Below are 22,620 nucleotides of genomic sequence, written 5' to 3'. Positions count from 1 at the left end.
AGAAAGCTCCAGCATAATATATTGGAGATTGGAGCACATATGTATGAACTTCCAGCATACTATGCTGGTCCAGTATATTATGCTAGAAGTTCACATGTAAAAAATTCGAACTCCATATATTATGCTGGAATATTTTCCGGACTTTGAACAGTGTTTTCGTTCAGAATTATCTTTACATGAAAAGTAGCTAAATTTCGATTACTTTTGAAACTGTTGTTATTTTTCAATTACCACTTGTAAATCTGACTATATTTGAATTTTACCCAACGTATTATGTAGATATTGAGTATCGGATGGAAACGGAAAAAAGTGTAACCACCCGACCGGTCGTTTTGAGTATCACAACCTTGTTGTCACGACCCGAAATCTCACTCGTCGTGATGGCGCCTATCTCAATACTAGGAAAGCTGACAATATCAATAATTTATAATTTCTTTTAAATACGAAAAATATAATAATTAAGGTTAAGAGAAAATCCCATAAATACTGGGTAAAATATATTCCCAAAATCCGGTGTCACTAAGCACATGAGCATCTATACATTACAAGTCTGAAAAACATGGTCTATAATAGTCTAAGACCAACTACAGTAAACAAGGAGATAGGGAAGGAGAGACGAGGTTTGCAAAACACGATAGCTACCTCTGAATCTCCGAAAAATCAACTGTGCGAAATAATCAATACCCACTATGTCCGGGATCACCTGGATCTGCACACGAAGTGCAGGGTGTAGTATGAGTACAAGCATCTCAGTAAGTAACAATAATAAATAAGAACTGAAGGTAGTGACGAGCTTCACAGTTAAGTCCAAATACAGTAATTTTCAACATAAAAGGGTAGGCATGCTTTCAAGTTCAACATTTAAAATTTCACAGTAATTTCAAATCAAAATTCGACTGAAACATAAGATAATGTCTTTTAGAAATTTTCCAAAACAGTGATATATGACAGCTGAAATGCAGGAATAATGAAATCAATGCATCCTCTCAGAGGAACAGTCACTCAGTCCTCCCATTCACTCCAATCTCACAGTCACTCATTCCTCAAAGTCACTCATTCCTCACAATCACTCAACACTCGCACTCGCACTAAGTAAGTATTTGTGCTCACTAGGGGTATGTACATACTCCGGATGGGCTTCTTCAGCCCAAGGGCTATAACAAGCCAATCATGGCATAAAACAATAAAACATGTTGCGGCGTGCAGCCCGATCCCATAATTATTCTTACAATTATGCCCTCAGCCTCACTCAGTCATCAACCTCTCCAGCGTATCGGGATCTCAGAAATCATGATAAGCAGCCCAACAACAATGATATGATGCATCAATAATGAATAAGAGAGACTGAGATGTAATATGCGAGTAATAATCGTGACTGAGTATGAAATAACAATTTAGCAGATAATTCAATGTGTACATGACCTCTGTGGGTCCCAAAAATGTCAATTTCTCTAATACGCAAAAGAATGTACGGATATACAACAGATTATTCAACTACACAGTTTCATGAAATTTACCAAGTCATAATTCCTACGGTGCACGCCCACACGCCCGTCACTTACCATGTGCGTCACCTCAAAACCAATCACATAACACATAATTCGGGATTTTATACCCTCAGGACCAAACTTAGAACTGTTACTTACCTCAAGTCCAAGCTTCAAATAATATTATGACGCTCCAATTCATTTAGAAATCGCAAGCGTCGCCAATATATACATTAGACATCCCAATATATCAAAATGTTTTCAAATATATGTGCTGATACCTATCTAAGGTTAACAAGTTGTCTATAAGTCTTAAACAAGCCCATTTCACCCATACATATCCTTTTTATCCTTAATAGATTTTGTCCTTGGCCTTTAAGCCCCAATCTAGGTTATATGATTTAATATTTAATCATTATTAATCTATTGAAGCACTAGAATCACCAACCATCCTAATAAGATTAAAAAATTCACTATTCATCTTCTTCTCCATTCAAGAACCCTAACTCACAATACCCATTTCAAGGACTAGCATAAGTCTTCAACCAATTGGTACTTTCTACTTCACAATACATTCCAAATATTTAATCCATAGTTGTATTTAAGTGTAGGGTGGAGAATTTACCTCTTGTAGCTCAAACCCTAACTTGAACCCTTTTGAATGATTCTTGAAGATTAGAGAAATTCCTATGAATTTAAATCTATGTAGATGTTAGTACTACCATTAACTAGTATTAATCCATTATAAAAATATCATAAAACTCTCATTTGATGTGTATTTGGGTTGAGGATGCTCCACCTTCTCTCTAGAACCCAAAACTTAGCCAAAAATGTTATCTTTTTCTCTCTCCCTGAACCTCCCCTATTTTATAGAAAATGAGCTGCATAGGCTGGCTGCGTAGCCTATGCAGATTTTCTACGCAACTTAAACCATCCCCTTCACTTCTATGCTGGTTTTGCCTACGCAGCATGCGTAGGCTACGCAAGAAGGCTACGTAGGCTTGTTGGGTTTTCATTCTTCCCTCTTTTCCCCACCATTCCAAGCCATGCCTTTATTCATGTAACTTAGTGACCTTCAACCCTCATAATATTCATGTCCAAGTATTTTAATGTTCTCGATACCCTCGTGTGGGTTCGCAAGAACTTCGAGGTCTCGCAAAATATTCTCTTAAGCTCGAGTTTGGCTTAGTATTGTTAGAAATATTTCTTGTGCTTTACATATGTTCCCCTATTTACTGCTCAATGTATGCTTTACAGTTGTTATATGATTTGCCGGGTAATTGGTTCGGGTCCGGTGAGATTTTGAAATGAATGGGAATACTTAGTTCCAAAATTTAAAACTTAAGTTGAAAAGGTTGGCTGGATGTTGACCTATATATAAACTACCCCGTAATAAAGTTTTGATAATTCTAATAGCTCCGTATAGCAATTTTGGACTTAAGAGCATTTTCGAAAAATTATTTGGAAGCTCGTAGCTAAATTAGACTTGAAAAGACAAAATAGAAATTTAAGTTTGGAAGTTTGACCGGGGAGTTGACTTTTTGATATTCGAGTCGAAATCCAATTCAAAATTTTTTTTAGGTCCGTTATGTCATTTATGACTTGTGTACAAAATTTGAGGTCAATCAGACTTGATTTGATAGCTTTCGGCAGCTAATGTAGTAGTTGGAATTCGTTAGTTTTTGTTAAGCTTGAATTAGGGTGTGATTCATATTTTTAGTGTTGTTTGATGTGACTTGAAGGCTCGACTAGGTTCGTATGATGTTTTAGGACTTGTTGGTATATTTGGTTGAGGTCCCAGGGGGCTCGGGTGAGTTTCAGATGGTTAATGGATCGAAAATTTAGACTTAGGAAAATCTGGAAACTTTGCTTCTGGTGTAACCGCACATGTGAAGCTTTGATTGTAGGTGCGACACCACAGGTGCACAAGGACCATTGCAGAAGCGGCCAAGAGTGAAGGGCAGGGAAGGTTGCGCAGGTGCGAAGATTTTTCCGCACATGCGAGGTTGCAGATGTGGCTGATTTACCGTATAAGTGAAATGGGGGGAGTTTGGAATCGTCGCAAAAATGGACATCTTCTTCGCAGAAGCGTGTCCGCATAATCGATTAAATACCAACCTTACTTCAACATTTGGTTCCATAATATCAATCTCAACTTTAAAATAAAAACACAATTATCATCAGAAAATTCGTAAACATGATAAGAACGATAAGTTGAACAACACTAGTATAATGCATAACAATCTGGAATAGGAATGAGACAATATAAGAAAAATAGAGAAACATGGAAAACAGGTAAATTGGTGGCACATAAGTACTCATCACCTCGCATATACGCCGCTCACATGAATTTCACTTAGCAAATAATCTAAGGTTCCTAATTCCCTCAAGTCAGGGTGAGACACAACACTTACATCACTCCGACGGCTACTTAATTCTCAATCACAGCTTTTCCTTTGGAATTCACCTCCAAACCACTCGTATCTATTCAAAAATGGCTCAATATTATCAAATTTTGCTAAAGAAATCAATTACATTGCATAAATTTAGATTTCCTAAATTTTCCTCCAAAAAGTCGAAAATCGACCCCGGACCCGCTTAGTCAAAACCCGAGGTTCGGACAAAATTTCATTTACCCGTTCACCCCCTAGCCCGAATATATAATTGGTTTTGGAATCCAACCTCAAATTGAGGTCTAAATCCCCAAATTTCTGAAATCCCTAGTTTCTACCCAAAACCCCTAATTCTACCATGAAAACCTTAGATTTTTGGATAAAATCTTGCAAAATGTAGTGAAAGATTGAAAGAAACCAGTTTAGAATCACTTACCTATGATTTGGGGAAGCGATGGTCTTTGGAAAATCACCTCTTGTGTTTTAGGTCTTGAAAATTTGGGAAATGAATGAATAATCTTGTCCAAAAGTCATTTTATTCAGCTGCAGATGTCGCATTTGCGACCTGAGCTTCGCAAATGCGAAGCTCGCAATTGCGAAGGGGCTATCGCAATTGTTAAGCCTTCACAATCCTGCTGCCCTTCGCAAATTCGAGGAAAGTGTCGCAATTGCGATCACTGACCTCGCAAATGTGGACAAAAGATCGCATTTGCGATCCATACCCCTCCGAAACTTCGTTCGCAATTGCGAACACAGGCTAGCCCAGCTTCTCTTCGCATTTGCAATGAAACGTTTGCAAATGCGACCTCAACAGTGATCGCAAATGCCAACCCTGACCTCGCATTTGCGAGGTCTGAGACCTGCAACACAAATTTCTCTACTGGACGTCCGAATCACGTCAAATCAACTCCATTTCTCACCAAATTTCACAGACACGTCTTAAATATCATAATGAACCTGTACCGGGATCCAAAACCAAAAATATGGACCCGATACTAACAATGCCAAATATCAATCAATTCTTAAAAACAAATAATTTTCAAACTTTTAATGTTCATAAAAAATTCTTAACTCAAGCTAGGTACCTCCAAATTCGATTCTGGGCATACGCCCAGGTCCCATAATTCGATACGGACTTATCGGGACCGTCAAAGCACGGATCCGGGCCCGGTTACCAAAAATATTGACCGAAATCAACTAAAATCAACTTTTAAGACAAAAATTCTTATTTTTATTAGTTTTCAACAAAAAAGCTTTTCCAGAAACCTGCCCGGACTGCGCACGCAAATCGAGGAGGGTAAAACTGAGATTTTTAAGGCTTAAGAGCGCAAATTCAAGTTCTTAAACATAAGATAACCTTTTGGGTCATCACATATTGTGTGGGTCTTGGGCTATTAGTTGTGAGATTAATTGATTTGTTATATCCTTGAAATTTGTTGTGGCCATTGGGCAAACTGTAATGTGAATTGATTTTGTTATATTGCCATTATAATTTACCATGTAAATTGTTGTGTTGTGTGAGTTATTATTTTGAGGAGATAAGGGTGGCATTTCACCGTTGATATTATGTGGGTATAAGGGTGGCATTTGCACTATTGTTGTGTTTGTTGGAATATTGTCTGGGAGGATCGATAAGGGAGGCTATAGGAGCGATAAGGGTGGCTATTGATATTGTCTGGGTGGAGCAATAAGGGTTACTATAGGAGTGATAAGGGTGGCAATAGGAGCTATAAGGGTGTCTATTGTCAGCGACGATATGTGATGATGTGGAGTTGTGGTGTTGGTGATTTTCATATGATATTGTGAATTTTTTGTCTTTATTTGTATACCTTGTGCAAATTTTCTTGTTGTTGGTAAATTGACAATAATCTAATTTATGTTGAAATTGGGAGCATGTGGCTATTGCCAAGTGGATTATAAAATGAAATGTGGGCACGAGGTGATGTAAGTAAATAATGAGGATATTGGCACGTGAATTGTTCGTTCAGTTATGATATGAAATGAGGGCACGAGGTGCCGGAAAAATAATATGATTTAATGATGGGCACGAAGTGCCATGGAAATATGAAAAATGGGCTAAGACCCGTGTTTACGAAAAATATGAAAGTGGGCTGAGACCCGTATAATTTATGATTTTGAAATGAGGTGTCACATGGTGACTTTTTAATTTGAAAGAATTATATTCGAAATATTTATTTGGATGAATTTTTATTTATAAAGTATTATATGAAAGAATTATATTTGAAAGATAATTATTTGAGAAAAACTATATTGAAAGAGAGTTATTTGGAAGAATTATATGTCAAGTATATTTATTTGAAAAACTTGAATTAATTGTGCGTATATGTATTTATTAATTATTGAGTAATATTTATGGTATTCTTGTTGTCTTACTGTGTATATCATTGGTTATTTTATTTTGCCCTTATTGTTATATGTTTCCTATTATTTTGTATATTATATTGCACAGGCTATTAGACTAGTGAGTGTCTTGACTGTACCTCGTCTCTACTCCACTGAGGTTAGTATTGATACTTACTTGGTACCGATCGTGGTGTACTCAAACTATACTTCGGCATATTTTTGTGCAGAGCCAGGTATTGGAGATATCGAACTCGGATAGAATTAGAGTGGGATCGTAAGGGTTAAAAGTAGATCTGCTTGGTCGTCGCAGTTCCTTGGAGTCTTTTCATTTCATTGTACTGTTAATTTTTAATCAAATAGTATTGCATATTCGGTCCTCGTGAATATTCTATGTATTCAGTTAGAGTTCGTGACTCAGTACTACCAGTCTTGAGAGGTTGCATATTTTTTATTGTTTCGATGTTAGTTTTGATTACTTATTTAATTCAAAAAAATAAAAAATAAATTTTGCTTCAAAATGTAATTGAAATCGGCTTACCTAGTCTTAGAGACTAGGTGGCATCATGACGCTTGTGGTGGGATTTTGGGTCGTGACAAGTTGGTATTAGAGCTCTAGGTTTATAGGTTCTATGAGACGAACGAGTCTAGTTTAGAGTCTTGCGGATCGGTACGGAGACGTCTATACTTATCTTTCAGAGGCTACAAAATTATTAGGAAATTTCCACTTCTTTCATTCTTGTCGTGCAGAATTTGTTGAATTTGGAATTTGAGCCCTTGTATATCTATTCTCTCATAGATGGTGAGGACACGTGCTACCTAGTTAGCTAAGCAGGCATCTGTACATACTGCTAGGGCTGCAAGTGGTCGGGCCAGAGGTAAAGGCCGAGGCAGAGGTCGAGGAAAGGCACGTGCTGCGACTAGAGCACCTGTCAGAACAACAGTGGAGGAGTCACTAGTAGCTCCAGTTGGGGGACAGGTACCAGAAACATCTGTTGTTACCCCCGGACTTCAGGAGACTTTAGCACAGTTCCTGACTATGTTTGGTACATTAACTCAGGCGGGATTGATCTTTGAGGTCAGGACAGAGGCATCAGAAGAAGAACAAAAGAGACTTAAAAAGTTTAAGAGGTATAGTCCACCTACTTTCAGTGGAACAACTACAAAGGATGCCTAAGGAGTTCTAGAAAATTGTCATCGTATTCTCCGTACCATGAGTATTGTGGAAGTGAGCGGAGTTACCTTTACTATGTTTCAATTGTCAGGCGCAACGTATCGGTGGTGGCAAATCTATGAAGAAGGTAGACCAGCCGATGCAACACCACCAACTTGGGCTCAATTTTTGGAAATGTTCTTGAAAGAATTTGTTCCCCAGACTCTCCAAGATGCATGGCGCACAAAGTTTGAACGGTTACATCAGGGCACTATGATAGTGTCAGAATATACTATCAGGTTCAGTGAGTTAGCCCATCATGCACCTATATTAGTTCCCACAATCAGAGAACAGGTCCGCAGATTCATTGAGGGGCTCGATTATGATATTAAAATATGCATGGCTCGAGAGTTGCAAACTGATACTCTATTTCAACAAATAGTGGGGATTGCAAGGAAGATTGAGGGTGTTTTAGGCAAGGAAAGGGAGTCTAAGGAGGCCAAAAGGTCTCGAAGAATTGGAGGGTTCAATGGATTTTACTCTTCAGCTAGGACCCATTATAGCGGAGGCTCGAGTAGTCGGCCAGCTCAGTCCACACATCATATTACTCGAAGTGCTCCAGTAAGTTCTTACAATGCACCACCGGCACGGGATTTTTATAATGTCTCTTCAAGTTATTCGGTACAGACTTAGTATGAGCAACCGCGACCTCAGAGGGGCTATTATGAGTGTTGTGACACTAGGCACATTATGAGAGATTGTCCCAGACTTGGGAGGGGTGGATTTTATCAAAATAGTCAGGCTATGGACCCCAATGAAGTTACTACTCCACGTACACAACCAGTTACGGGTGGAGGACAGACGAGTAGAGGGCGCCTAAGAGGTGGAGGCCCGACCCATTGATATAATCGCTATGATTTGGCTGAGGCCGATACACCAGATGGTGTCGTTACAGGTATGATCCTGATTTGTTATAAAAAGGATATTTTCCCTTAATTTGATTTGGATCTGAATATGGAGGTGAGTCCTCCTATTATGCTCCGCTTATGGGTGAGCTTCGTAAATGTTTGTGACCCACTTATATATTTATCCCTGTTGGAAGATTTGAAGATGTGAGCCCGTGTCTGTCATTTTTTTTTGTACACCATTGAGGGCTATAAATCCAAAAGTAATTTGTATTATTCATTACAGTGGGTTTAATGTGTTTTGGAATAATTAATTCCAATTTATATAAATTATATGCCTTACCGGTATGAGGGTTCATTATGTGTTGTGAAAACTATTTATGAAGTATATTTAAAAGGAGAAAGAAAGGCAATTGAAATTTCAGTTAGCACAATGTGCAAAATACTTGTGATTCGGAGTTGAGAATGAGAACCTCGCATTTTTATATAAGATGAAATATTTAAATCGGGCTACAAGCCGCAGAGGAAGTTATATAAGGACGAGGTCCTTGTGGTGAAATATTTATGAGTTTAAAATTCTCCTTTTTGTGAAATTTAATTTGTATAATAATATTAATAGGGAGTCATGCCTGTTAGGCTAATATGATAATTCTTGTATATTTTCTGTGCATATTCAGCTATTTTCGTGCTGTAAACATTGAATTTTTACCTATGAGATGAGTGCCCAGGTGGCGTTAAATGTGACTCATTAATCCGAGTAAGTAATCATGAGGTCTTCATGACTCACATTCTATTGTCAGTATTGTGAACATTTGAAATGAGGTGGTGGTTAATATGAGATTAATTGATGATGCTGGAATTAATTATGAACATCTTTTAAGACCAGAGATGTGGTGATGAGCATACATATGATGTGCTTCATGTCCTGATATCATTATGATAATGCAGTGCTTGTAATGTTGAGATTGATGTTATTGATATATACCTTGTGGTATTGTGTTGGGTTGTGGATGTGTTGTTAGGAGTTATTTTGGTGTTACTCTAGTAGGTGGATAGGCCCAATTAGAAGAGAGACTCTGCCGAAATTTCTGAAAAATTTGGGAGTTAGTAAAATTTGGAGGATTGAGATTCGCATAGGAAGAGATAAGTTATATTATATATTTGAGGGCGAATGATCCTAAGTGGGGGGAGAATATAACACCCCAGAAATTTTTTTGAAGTACTTCAATACTATCAAGAAAGTTTATGTTTGCGTAGGCACGAGTTGCTATAGCCAGTTGAGACTAATACCGTGCGTTGTTGTGAAAATCAAGAAATTGGCTTTAAAGTTTACAAATATGGATAAAAGAAATAATTTCAAATGAGATAGTGTTGTCGGGCTTATCTCAAATGCGGTAACGTGGGATCAACCATGAGTATATGTGTAAAAGTAAAATCATCAATTTGGTAACCTCAAAATAATTCTTAGCACGTTCAAGGACGAACGTTTGTTTAAGAGGTGGAGAATGTAACGACCCGACTTATCGTTTTAAGAATTTATGCCCGATTAGTGATTTAATGTCTCGATCAGCTTCGCAATATGTATTATGACCCGCGGGTGTGGTCGAGTTTTATTTTTGGAAGATTCGGATTTAAATTAAAAGAACAATTTTTATTTAGAAGCTTATATGGAAAGAGTTGAGCAGGGAGTTGACTTTTGAGCAAACGACCCCGGAATGAAATTTTGATGGTGTCAATAGTTTCGTATGATGATTTCGGATTTAGGCGTATGCTCAGATTTGGATTAGAAAGTCTGTAAGATAATTCGACGCATTGTGGCGAAAGTTGAAAAATAGAAGATTTTGGAAAGTCCTACCGAAGGTTGAATTTTCGATAACGAAGTCGGATTTCGATTCCGGAAATTTGCATAGCTACATTTCGTCATTTATGAATTGTGTACAAAATTTGAAGTCATTCCGGATTAATTTGAAATGTTTCGGCGCAAAAATATAGAAGTTGGAAGATTTGAAAACTCATAATTCGATTCGATGTGCGATTCGTAATTTCGGCATTGTTTGACATGGTTTGAAGCCTCGACTAAGTTCGTATAGTATTTTGGGACGTGTTGGTATATTTGGTTGAGGTTACGAGGGCCTCGAGTGGATTTCAGAAGGTTAACAGATCAACTCGGACTTGAAGAAAAACTGCTAGAATTTCTGGGTAGCTTGTTGCTTTTTTCGCAGGTGCGTAAACAGTGCCCGCAGGTGTGAAACTGGGCAGCAACATAAGGACCAAAAATCAATCACTTTGTCATTTTCGATTGAGATTTTGGAGCTCGATTTTTGGGCGATTTTGGAGGAGTTCTTCACGACTTTGACTTGGGTAAGTGTTCTATATCCAAAGTATTTATATTTCATGAATCCATGATTTTATTCATCATTTAATTCGGATTTAAATGGAGGAAATCAAGATTTTTGCAAAATCTTCCAAAAATAAAAATTTAAGATTTGGAGGTCGAGTTGTTATTGGATTTCGATAAAATTAGTATGGTTGAACTAGTATCGGAATGGGTGTTTAGATTTCGTAAGAATTATGTCGGGATCCGAGAGGCGGTTCCGGTGTTGACTTTTGCTGACTTTTTGGAATAAAATTTTAAGTCGACGTATTATTATCCGGAATTGTTTCCGCTGAAGTTTAATGAAGTTATGCAATTAATTTGGATAGATTTGAGCTATCCGCAGGTCAATTCAAGCTAGAAGGCTATTTTGGAATATCGGCCTAACTTCAAAAAGGTAAATGTCTTGCTTAACCTCGAGTAGGGGAATTACCCCTTAGGCATCGAGTCTTATGTGCCATTTGTGAAATGTGAAAAACCGTGTACGCGAGGTGACGAGTACTTACTCGGGCTTATATGTGCAAATTTTATTGGATTAAAGTCTTAGGCATTATTGTGTAGTAAATTGGGTAATTGTGGATAATTATTAAATCATCTGTTTAGCATGCCTAAATCCTTGTTGTTGAATTTTTTTTATATGACAATTTGATATGATTGTTACTTCAATATTTATGAAATTTCGTGAGAATTGTTGGTTTAATATTTCTTGAAAATTAATTTCAATATGAATTTTCCCTATGTAAATGATTAATTAGATGAATTTAAGAAGAGGTGTTAATATAATTATCTAAATCTGAATTAATGAAGGTGTGACCTATGTTGATTATTTTTCTATATCTGTTGATTGTTTTTGAGGTTTTATATATACATTGTGTGGGCCTTGGGCTATTGGTTGTGAAATTAGTTGATTTGTTATATTCTTGGAATTTGTTGTGGCCATTGGGCAAACTGTAATGCGAAGTGATTTTATTATGTTGCCGTAATAATTCGCCGTATAAATTATTGTGTTGTGTGAGTTATTATTTTGAGGAGATAAGGGTGGCATTTCACCGTTGATATTATGTGGGTATAAGGGTGGCATTTGCACTGTTGTTGTGTTTGTTGGAATATTGTCTGTGCGGAGCGACAAGGGCATATATAGGAGCGATAAGGGTGGCAATAAGAGCGATAAGGATGGCTATTGATATTGTCTGGGCGGAGCGATAAGGGTGGCTATAGGAGCGATAATGGTGGCAATAGGAGCGATAAAGGTGGCTATTGTCAGCGACGATATGTGATGATCTGGAGTTGTGGTGTTGGTGATTTTCATGTGAAATTATGATTTTCTTGTGTTTATTTTTATACCTTGTGCAAATTATCTTGTTGTTGGTAAATTGACAATAATCTGATTTATGCTGAAATTAGAAGCATGTGGCTATTGACAGGCGGATTATAAAATAAAATGTGGGCAAGAGGTGCTGTGAGTAAATAATGAGGATATTGGCACGTGAATTGTCAGTGCAGTTGTGATATGAAATGAGGGCACGAGATGCCGGGGAAATAATATGATTTAATGACTGGCACGAAGTCCCATGAAAGTATAAAAAATGAGCCGAGACCCGTGTTTACGAAAATTATGAAAGTGGGCTGAGACCCGTATAATTTATGATTTTGAAATGAGGTGTCACATAGTGACTTTTTAATTTGAAAGAATTATATTCGAAATATTTATTTGGATGAATTTTTATTTATAAAGTATTATATGAAAGAATTATATTTGAAAGATAATTATTTGAGAAAAACTATATTGAAAGAGAGTTATTTGGAAGAATTATATGTCAGGTATATTTATTTGAAAAACTTGAATTAATTGTGTGTACATGTATTTATTAATTGTTGAGTAATATTTATGGTATTTATTATCTGTTTTCTATTATTTTATATATTATATTGCACATGCTATTAGACTAGTGAGTGTCTTGACTGTACCTTGTCTCTACTCCACTGAGGTTAGTCTTGATACTTACTTGGTACCGACTGTGGTGTACTCATACTACACTTCTGCATATTTTTGTGCATAGCTAGGTATTGGAGTGATCGGACGCGGACAGAATTAGAGTGGGATCGTAAGGATTCAAAGCAGAGATGCTTGGTCATCACAGTCCCTTGGAGTCCTTTCATTTCATTGTACTGTTAATTTTTAATCAAACATTATTGTATATTCGGTTCTTATGAACATTCTATGTATTCAGTTAGAGTTCGTGACTCAGTACTACCAGTCTTGAGAGGTTGTATATTTTTTATTGTTCCGCTATTAGTTTTGATTACTTATTTAATTCAAAAAAAATAAAAAATAAAAAAGGCTTAAAAATGTAATTGAAATCGGCTTACCTAGTCTTAGAGACTAGGTTCCATCACGACGCCTGTGGTGAGATTTTGGGTCGTGACAAATTCGCAAGGCAAGGGCATATCGGAGTAAGAAATTATACAGTTTGATGTAAGTAATACTTCTAAACTTGCTTCTAAGGGTATAAATCCCTGAATTTAGTGTTATATAAATTGTTTGGAGGTGACGCACACGATAGATGACAAGCGTGTGAACGTACAACAAAGAAATTGTGACTTGAATAAATCTTGTGAAGTTGTAAAATTAAAGAATCATGTTATTATTCGCATATTCTCCACGTGTTAGGAAATTGAGCTGTGACTCGTATTAAAGATCATGATTAGGCTGCATTCCGATATTTTGAGACCCACAAGGTTGTGTTGCTGTTGAATTTAATTGTTTTAAAATCTATATTTCATACTTAGTCATGTTCATCCATTGTGAGGATATTTAGGGGATTGGGGCTGCCCGCCTGCAGCAGGCCATATCGGCTTTATATATATTATTATTATATGGATCGGGGTTGCCCGCCTGCAGCAGGCCATATCAGCTTCATCATTATATGGATCGGGGTTGCCCGCCTGCAGCAGGCCATATAGGCTTTATCATTATATGGATCGGAGTTGCCCGCCTGCAACATGCCATATCGGCTTTATATCACGCTTGGGCTGAAGGAGCCCCTCCGAAGTCTATACCCCCCATATTGAGCGTAGATGATTTATATACAAAATGTACTTATGAGGGTAAGGATTTGCCTTACTTATTTATATTTATGATGAATTTTCCTGGATATGGATCTTGTCCGAATCATTTACATTTGGGGATAAATTACCCCAGGGCTAGATTGGCCTTATACGGTACCGAGTGACTGATTGTCAGTCGATGCATATATATATATATATATATATATACGGGATGGAATATCCCTATGTTAGATTGGCCATAAACAGTACTGAGTGACCGAGTGGTTAGTGATCGTGAGTACACGAGGTTTTCCACTGAGATGTCATATTCCTCGTATCATGCAATATTGATCTATCTTACTTGTACTGAGTTTAACTGCCGAATTTGAAAGCATGCCTACATTTCTGTACCGTTAATTCTATATTGGACTGTACCTGTGGAGCTCGTCACTACTTTCAACCCAAAGGTTAGTCTTGTTACTTATTGAGTTGGTTGTACTCATACTACACTCTGCACCTCGTGTGCAGATCCAGGTATTTTCGGACACGGCAACTGTTAGATTTCAGAGTGCTATCAATCGGAGACTATCAAGGTAGCTGCCTGGCATCCGCTGACCTTGACTCTATTTCTTTCAGTTATTGTATTGTTCTATACTTTCAGACATTGTTTTTATCAGTCGGGCTTTGTATTCATTTAGATGCTCATGTACTCAGTGACACCGGGTTTTGGGAGTGTTTTGTTTCTATAATGGTAAGGTTTTCTATTGAATTCAGTATTATGTTTTTAAACTTAAAAGATATAATGTTTTTATTGGGGTTGTCGGCTTGCCTAGTATTGAGATGGGCGTCATCACGACATGTGAGATTTTTGGGTCGTGACAAAAAGACATGAATGTTGCGCAGCATTTAGTCTGCGATACTTTAATAAATGATAAAAGATGACCAAATTAAATAACTATTGAATAATAAGTGAAAGTATATTATTACACTAATACAAAATCTTCAGTAAATGTAATTAACTTTTGATTCTTGAAATATGAAACATAGCCTTTTTATATAATTAGAGAAGAAGTGAAAGATTGATTACTTCGATTATACGATTTGATTACTTGAATTGATTTCATTCCAAGTCCTACTAAATAGGTTTGGATCAGAAAATTATAGGGGTTTTCATCTCAACTTGTTTTTTTTATAAAAAATTAAATATGTTATACAGATATCAAATATCGATATCTAGTATCGTTACAAAAAAAAAACATGAAAGTGTGCAAAACTTAGTTTGCAATACGTTATTAAATGATAAAAGATGATTAAATGACTATTGATAATAAGTGAAGATATTCCTATACTAATACAAAATATTCAGTAAACTGTAATCAACTTTTGATGCTTGAAATATGAAACATGGCATTTCTATAGAATTAGAGGAGTGAAACATTTATGTACTTTATATATATTCCATCCTTTTAAGCTTTTGAGTATTGGTGGTGTTGCCTGAAAATATTATTAATTTCACTTCAAGTATATATTCTTGGCACTGCCTTGGTCATTTGGTATTTTAGCCTAATTTCCTTGACTCCTTTCTTAAGTAATACTAGGGACAACGTAATATTTCATAAAGAAATTGTCAAATTATTTAACACAGTTAGTTACTCGTCAATGATTTCAGAGACGATTCATGATCTATAGTTAGTGAGCTTCAAATGACTGTGATTTTATTATATATATATACACAAACTTTATATTATTATTTTTCCAATTTGTAATTATTCAACTGAACGCACAAATGATCCACCACTTAATGGTTTAATAAATCATAGTCCACAAATCCTTAGTTTATGTCTTATACTAGTTAGTTCAATCTGTTAGAAGTTAGTTTAGATAGCAATCATCCACAGTACTTGTTTGAAAGCTAAATTTTGTTATTTCAAGTTCTTTTTCTTGAGTATTAACCTTAACACCAACTTAAACTTCTTGTGGATTCGACCCCGACTTGCGTTGGGTTTTATAATTGCAACGACCGTTTCATACTCTTTAATTGGGTGTGAATTGGACGTGATCACTGCTGAAATTGATTCAGCAGTTCACAATTCGGATATATATCCAACTAAAAAATGATATGTGTGTAATTTTGATTCTTACGTGACATTTTAATTGAGCGGCGGGGTGCCATAGGGCTGGAGGCATTTTTGTTTACTTTGTTAATGATAAAAGTGTATTTAAACGGAAAATATAACAGAGGGTAAATGTTAACTATTTAGAAAACTACAAGTATAAATCCGGACTTCTTCTCTAACATAATATATCTCTAATAATTTACGTTTTTAGATGAAGTGGTCAACATCAGACTTCTTTTCTAAAAACATTTTCTGTCGGTCTCCCCTTTGGTCGCGGAGCTACCATTTCGATAGTTCGGCAAAACTCGATAGTATTAGTTTAATCTTTACAGTTGTGTTAAAGAAATTCACTTTATATTTATAAATAATTTATCCAAAATTCAACAAGCTCCTTTGGGTCCCTCTCATCTCTTTGGCTCCTATGCCGTCGTTCAGATCCAAAAATGGTCGCCTTTTTCTAATATGTGCAGCCAATTTAGAAGTTTCAAATCTAAATGGTTCCTCTTTGCTAACTACACTAAATCGTTAATTATGAAAAGAATGAAATGGAGTATCTGGTACCTAAACTATAACAAGAAAACATATTATATTGTCCAATTTAGAAGCATAGAATGCGTGCTTGCTAACTTGAAGAAACATAATCCGGCTTAAGCAAAGGATAACCTTTTGAGGCACTTTCGGAGCAAAGGTTTATGAATTGGACAATACATATAAATAAGAAGCCAATGGTTATAGAAATGAATTGAAGATTATAAGGCGTAATTACCTACTAATACATACTTGGTCATGGCTGATTTCTGCAACGAAGATGGTGCGCTTTTGTGGATTTAAATGTTAGAATTCATATATGTCATAATGGTGCATTGGTACTAATATTTTGTTTGCAGGAGTTTCAAGATCCATTTCAGAAACTCCCCCAACTCATTACACTCTCAAGATTCAGTCACTATCTCTGCTAAAAAAGAATAATATTGAGAAATACACTTCCCCTTATTTTGAAGCTGGCGGCTATAAATGGTGCAACTTTATCACTAAGTGGAATCTAATTAATATTACTAGTCTCTTAAGTTTTAAATTGTATCAAATAATTGGATGTGCAGGAAGTTGGTGTTTCATCCAACAGGAAACAAAAACAAGAATGCAGAAGGGAAGCACGTTTCTATATATCTGATGATGGCGGAGGCAAGCTCACTTGTCCATGCTGTTTTTCGCCTCTTTTTGCTTGATCAGAACAATGACAATTACTTGGTCCTCCAAGGTCACTTCTCTTACATCTCCTTAGTTTCTTTCTTTTTAAGTCCCTAACAAAGGAGAAAGAATCAAGTCTGTTGTACATTTCTGTTTAATTACAACAACAGATACGACAGTTGAAAAAGGAAGAAGATTCCATGCAATGAAGGTGGAATGGGGATTTGATCGATTCATAAGTCAAGAAGATTTCAACAATCAAGCAAATGGATATGTTGTGGATGACATATGTGTCTTAGGAGCAGAGGTTTATGTATGTCAAGAAAAGTTCAAAGGTAGAGGCGATTGTCTGTCCATGGTTAAAGATCCCATTAGCTATAAGCACGTCTGGAAGATCGACAACTTCTCTTCTCTCACTGCGGATTGTGAAGACTCCAAGACCTTCATGCAAGGAGAACATAAATGGTACTCAACCTGTCTAACTCTATATAACTGTTAGTCCTAGTACCTAGAAATTTAAGGAATTCAAAAAAATGCAAGAATGACATACCTGTCATTCGAAGCTGCAATATAAAACAATTTTTGAATCACTTTTGAAACTACACTAAAAGCTAGCTAGCTTCCCATCTATCAAGGGGTTCAAAAACTTATACATGCACAAAAGGAGGTCATTGTATTCTATCTGTACAGTATAGTTCAATTACTGACAATGGATGTCATGTGATTGGTATGTATGTATAAATTAAAACAGGAAGATACAGGTATACCCCAAGGGAAAAGGGAGTGGTAAAGACACCCATCTATCACTATACTTGGCATTGGCAGAACCAAGCAGCTTATCTCAGGGTAGTCAAATATATGCAGAATTTACATTGCGTATCCTTCATCAAATCGGCTCAACACATTACTTCGGCAAAGGTAACAGTACTACGGTATTATATATAAACGAAATGATGTCAAATGTTGAAAAGATGGTAGCATTCATATATATCATCATTTTCATGTGTACTACTTTTGGTTGCAGCCAATTATTGGTTCAGTGGATCACATACGTTCTGTGGATGGCCAAGATTTATATCGATTGGGTACTTCAGTTTGCCTGGGGCTGGTTATTTGGTCAAAGACACCTGTGTTATAGAAGCTGAAGTCACTGTGCATGGGGCTACTACTAATAATATAATGCTCTAATTAGTAGAGTCTGATAATCACACCAATTTAATGTACTGCTACTGTTTAGCATTTGAACCATTTCCGTGTTCTTGTTGTATCTATTACTATTGATTTAAAGAGAGGAAAATGATGCATTAATTCCGTCTTCTTTGTCTTAACTTAAGCTAGTGCATTTCTTAGTGATCAAGGAAGACCCTCAGAAGGAAATCTTGTAATTCATCATCATCATGTAAGCATACCACATCATTTCCCCCAACCTAAATAAAGACAGAGTGTCAGTAGGATATGCACCTTAAAACATTTGTAAGGAACTTGTAATGCAAAAAAAGTAGTAGTACTTACATAATTCACCTACGTCGATCATAAGAATAAATGTGGATTATGGATGTAACCTTTAATGAATATGACCAAGGACAAAGTTATTGACCTATTGAAGAAGTAAATGCAACAGTAGTGTACTCTTTTATGTATTAGTACAAAAAATCTGTTGTAGACATTTAACCTCGTAGCACATTTTGATAGCCTCATAAAATAAAGGATATAACCACACTGTATCTTAAGCATACAACCACCTTTATCATCTTCAGAAAGCAATTGAGGAAGAACTATATATATATATATATATATATATATATATATATATATATCAACCTTAAAAGAACATAAATATCATCAACTTCAGAGTAAGAACAACGTTTAGAAATATTATAGAACATCACCAACAATATAGTAACCACAAGCAATTTTTAGCTTCAAATATTGATGTATGTCATTTCAAAGGGATGATCTACTCTCTAACAAATATTAGTTAAAGTAGATGAAGAATTTGACACAGAGATAAAGCTTTCACTACTAAATCAATGGAGCGGTGAATTAGGGCGCAAACAGAGAAGAACTCTCTAGAATCTGTAAATGAGAAAATAAGGAAGAAGTGCTATTCTCTTATTAATCAGAAGAGTACAGTGACTCCCTTTTATAGACAAAATACAGCTGGACTCACGTGCACTACATGTGTAATTAACTATTCTTAACAGACCCCTAACTGATTAACTAGACTCTAACCACAATTAATCCAGCTGAGTCAACAATTATTTCAATACTCCCCCTTAAACTGGAGGATGGAATACATCGAGCACTCCAAGCTTGGATAGAAGGAACTGATGCTGAATAGTCCCCAGAGCTTTAGTTAATAAATCTACGAATTGGTGTTTGGTGTTGACATGCTCAGGCACTATCAACCTTTCTTTGATCATGCCTCTTACAAAGTGGCAGTCGATTTTGATATGTTTCGTCCTCTCATGATAGATAGGATTAGAGGTAATTTTTATAGCTGATTTACTATCGCAGAACAACTTCACAGGTGTGGTTACAGGCACATTTAGTTCTTTCAACAACCCTGTTATCCAAATTACCTCTGAAACTGCAGCTGTCATGCTCCTATATTCTGCCTCTGCTGAGCTTCGACTCACAGTGTGCTGCTTCTTTGACTTCCACGATATGATAGACTCCACTAGTTTTACTATGTAGCCAGTCATAGATCTCCTAGTATTTGGGCAGGCTGCCCAATCACTGTCACAAAATACAGTCAGTTGCGTGCAGGGATTATTCTTCAGCAGAATCCCTTGACCTGGTGACCCTTTCAAATATCTAACCAGCCTAAGTACTGCTTCCCAGTGTGAAGCTTTAGGTTGTTGCATGAATTGGCTTAGGACCTGTACAACAAAGCTAATGTCAGGTCTAGTGATGGTTAGGTAGAGCAATTTTCCAATGAGCTTCTGATAAGGAGTGGCATCTGGAAGTATAGGATCTGTGATGCCCCCCTCCCCCCTCCCCACATGTGCATCATAATCCACAGTGGTGAACCTAGCATTTACTTTCAAAGGTGTGTTCATTAGCTTAGCTCCACTCAAGCCAACATCAGAAATCAACTCAAGAGTGTATTTTCTCTGATTAAGTAATATACCATCATGTGATCTCAAAACTTCAATTCCTAGGAAGTACCTTAGCTCACCTAGGTCCTTGACTTTGAAATTATTGTACAATGTACTCTTTGCTTGGTCAATTAGCCTCTTGTTGTTCCCAGTGATGAGTAGATCATCTACATACACCAGGACAATGACCAGTTCTTCACCTTCCTTCTTTGTAAACAAAGAATGATCATATGGACTTTGAATGTACTTGGTTGTTTGTAGTGCATCTGTGAGTTTGATATTCCACTGCCTAGAGGCTTGTTTTAAGCCATATAATGACTTCAGCAGCTTACATACTTTATACTCCCTCTGCTTGTGAAACCCCTGAGATAAATCCATATAGACTTCCTCTAATAGGTCACCTTGTAGGAAGGCATTATTTACATCCATCTGATACAGAGGCCAATTCCTTGAAGCTGCAACACTGATTACTGTTCTGACAGTCACCATTTTAGCAACTGGTGAGAATGTCTCATGATAATCTAAGCCCTCCTGTTGAGTGTACCCTTTTGCCGCAAGTCTGGCATTGTATTTGTCAACCTCTCCATTTGGCTTGTATTTAATTTTGTACACCCATTTTGATCCAACTGCCTGCTTCCCTTTAGGAAGGTCTACCAATTCCCAGGTCTGATTTTGTTCTAAGGCATTGAATTCCTTCTGCATAGCTTCAATCCATTTTTGATCTTGAGATGCTTCCTTAAAATTCTTGGGCTCTGTGGGTGCTAAGAAAAAACTTAGATACTCTTGATAACCAGTGGACAAGTGATCATACTCCACATAGTTAGTGATGGAGTATAAGCAATTAGGAGCCTTGTTTTTAGAAGTCACATAGTCTTTAAGCCATATTGATGGCTTGGTAAGTCTCTTGCCTCTGCCATTTTCTGAAACTGCTACAGTAGTATTAGGCTCTTCTGCTATTGATTCAGCCTTTTGTAATGAAGTATCAGGTGCTTCCACTGCTGGTGCAGATCCTTCCACTGGATTATCAGTATCTGCAGGGTCCTCAGTATGTTGAGAAGCTGATGTATTGTATGTTGTAGTTGTATCATGATTATCAATGGTTGGAGGTTCAGGTTCTGTTTGCTCTTCTGTTGTTGTGGCACTATTATTATCATGCTGCATCACATGATGGTGATCTGGTGGTGGTGTTGCATCATTGACTGGCATGAACAACACTTCCTCTTCATGTTCAACTGGCATAGCTCTGAAAGGAAGAATCCTTTCTCTGAAGCTTACATCCCTGCTAACAAAGAAAATTTTGAAATCCAGATCAAACAGCCTATATCCCTTTTGAACTTCAAAATACCCCATCAACACTGTCCTTCTTGCCCTTGGGGCCAGTTTGTCACCCCTGGGCAAGCTGCTTGCATAGCACAGACAACCAAATACCCTTAGGTGATCTAGCCTAAGTTCCTTACCATATAACAACTCATAGGGTATTTTTCCATCTAGTACAGCAGTAGGTAATTTGTTGATCAAATATACTGCAGTCTTCACACATTCTCCCTAGAACTTAACTGGAACTGAACTATGTAGTTTAAGAGCCCTTGCCACCTCCAAGATATGTCTATGTTTTCTTTCAACTATTCCATTTTGTTGAGGTGTATAAACACAACTACTTTGATGAACTATGCCAAAGGAAGATAACATTTCATTACATTATGAACTGAAAAATTATGTACCATTGTCTGATCTCAATACTTTTACAGAAACATCAAACTGATTTTTTACCATTACTAAGAAGTCTTTAAGCACAATTGAAACCTCACATTTGGATTGAAGTAGACATACCCAAGTATATCTACTGTAATCATCTACTACAGTTACAAAATATTGTTTTCTGTCAAATGTAGCCTTTCTATAGGGTCCCCAAACATCAACATGAATCAACTAGAAAATACTACTAGATTTACTCTTACTAACAGGAAAGCTTAACCTGATATTCTTTGCCATTGGGCATACTGAGCAGTTCTCCTGTACTGTATTATTGACTTTATTCTTTAAGCTAGGAATATGTTACATAGAAACTGTTGATGGATGCCCCAGTCTAAGATGCCATAGCTCTACTTCATTCACTCCTTCAGTTACTGCTGCTCCTATTGTGGGTTTGAACTCTCTTTGTAGAATGTAAAGACCATTACTTTCTCTACCAATCCCCATTACCTTTCCATTGTAGAGTCCCTGAAACAGACAAAAGTTAGGGAAAAGTAACTTTGCACAATAGCTCCTTGGTTAACTTTGACACTGAAAGCAGATTAAATTTAAAGTCTGGGACATGTAATACATTTGTGATCTTATGACTCCCTAAAATCACTATATTTCCTGTACATGTTATGGAAGATCTACTTCCTGTTGGCACCTGCACTCTATTGTCTTGTTGTTTCTCTAAGCTTCTTAGTTTATCTAATAGTTCCTTGCATGGTGTAATATGATGAGAGGTTCCAGATTCAATTT

General features: G+C 36.7%; 1 protein-coding gene across 1 annotated transcript; it reads left to right on the top strand.

The window, feature by feature from the left end:
• The first annotated feature begins 16,527 nt into the window (after positions 1–16,527).
• LOC104119016 (uncharacterized) lies at positions 16,528–18,337 on the top strand. The gene is made up of 6 exons (XM_009630405.4): positions 16,528–16,649; positions 16,726–16,855; positions 16,939–17,096; positions 17,197–17,491; positions 17,778–17,944; positions 18,051–18,337. The coding sequence occupies exons 1-6, from the start codon at positions 16,625–16,627 to the stop codon at positions 18,212–18,214; spliced, it is 939 nt and encodes a 312-aa protein (XP_009628700.1). The 5' UTR covers positions 16,528–16,624; the 3' UTR covers positions 18,215–18,337.
• Positions 18,338–22,620: the final 4,283 nt, after the last annotated feature.

Source organism: Nicotiana tomentosiformis, chromosome 5 (assembly GCF_000390325.3).
Source record: "Nicotiana tomentosiformis chromosome 5, ASM39032v3, whole genome shotgun sequence".
In the NCBI taxonomy this organism is placed as follows: domain Eukaryota; kingdom Viridiplantae; phylum Streptophyta; class Magnoliopsida; order Solanales; family Solanaceae; genus Nicotiana; species Nicotiana tomentosiformis.
Note: the sequence above shows the minus strand (reverse complement) of the source record. Positions and strands in the feature narration are given on the sequence as shown.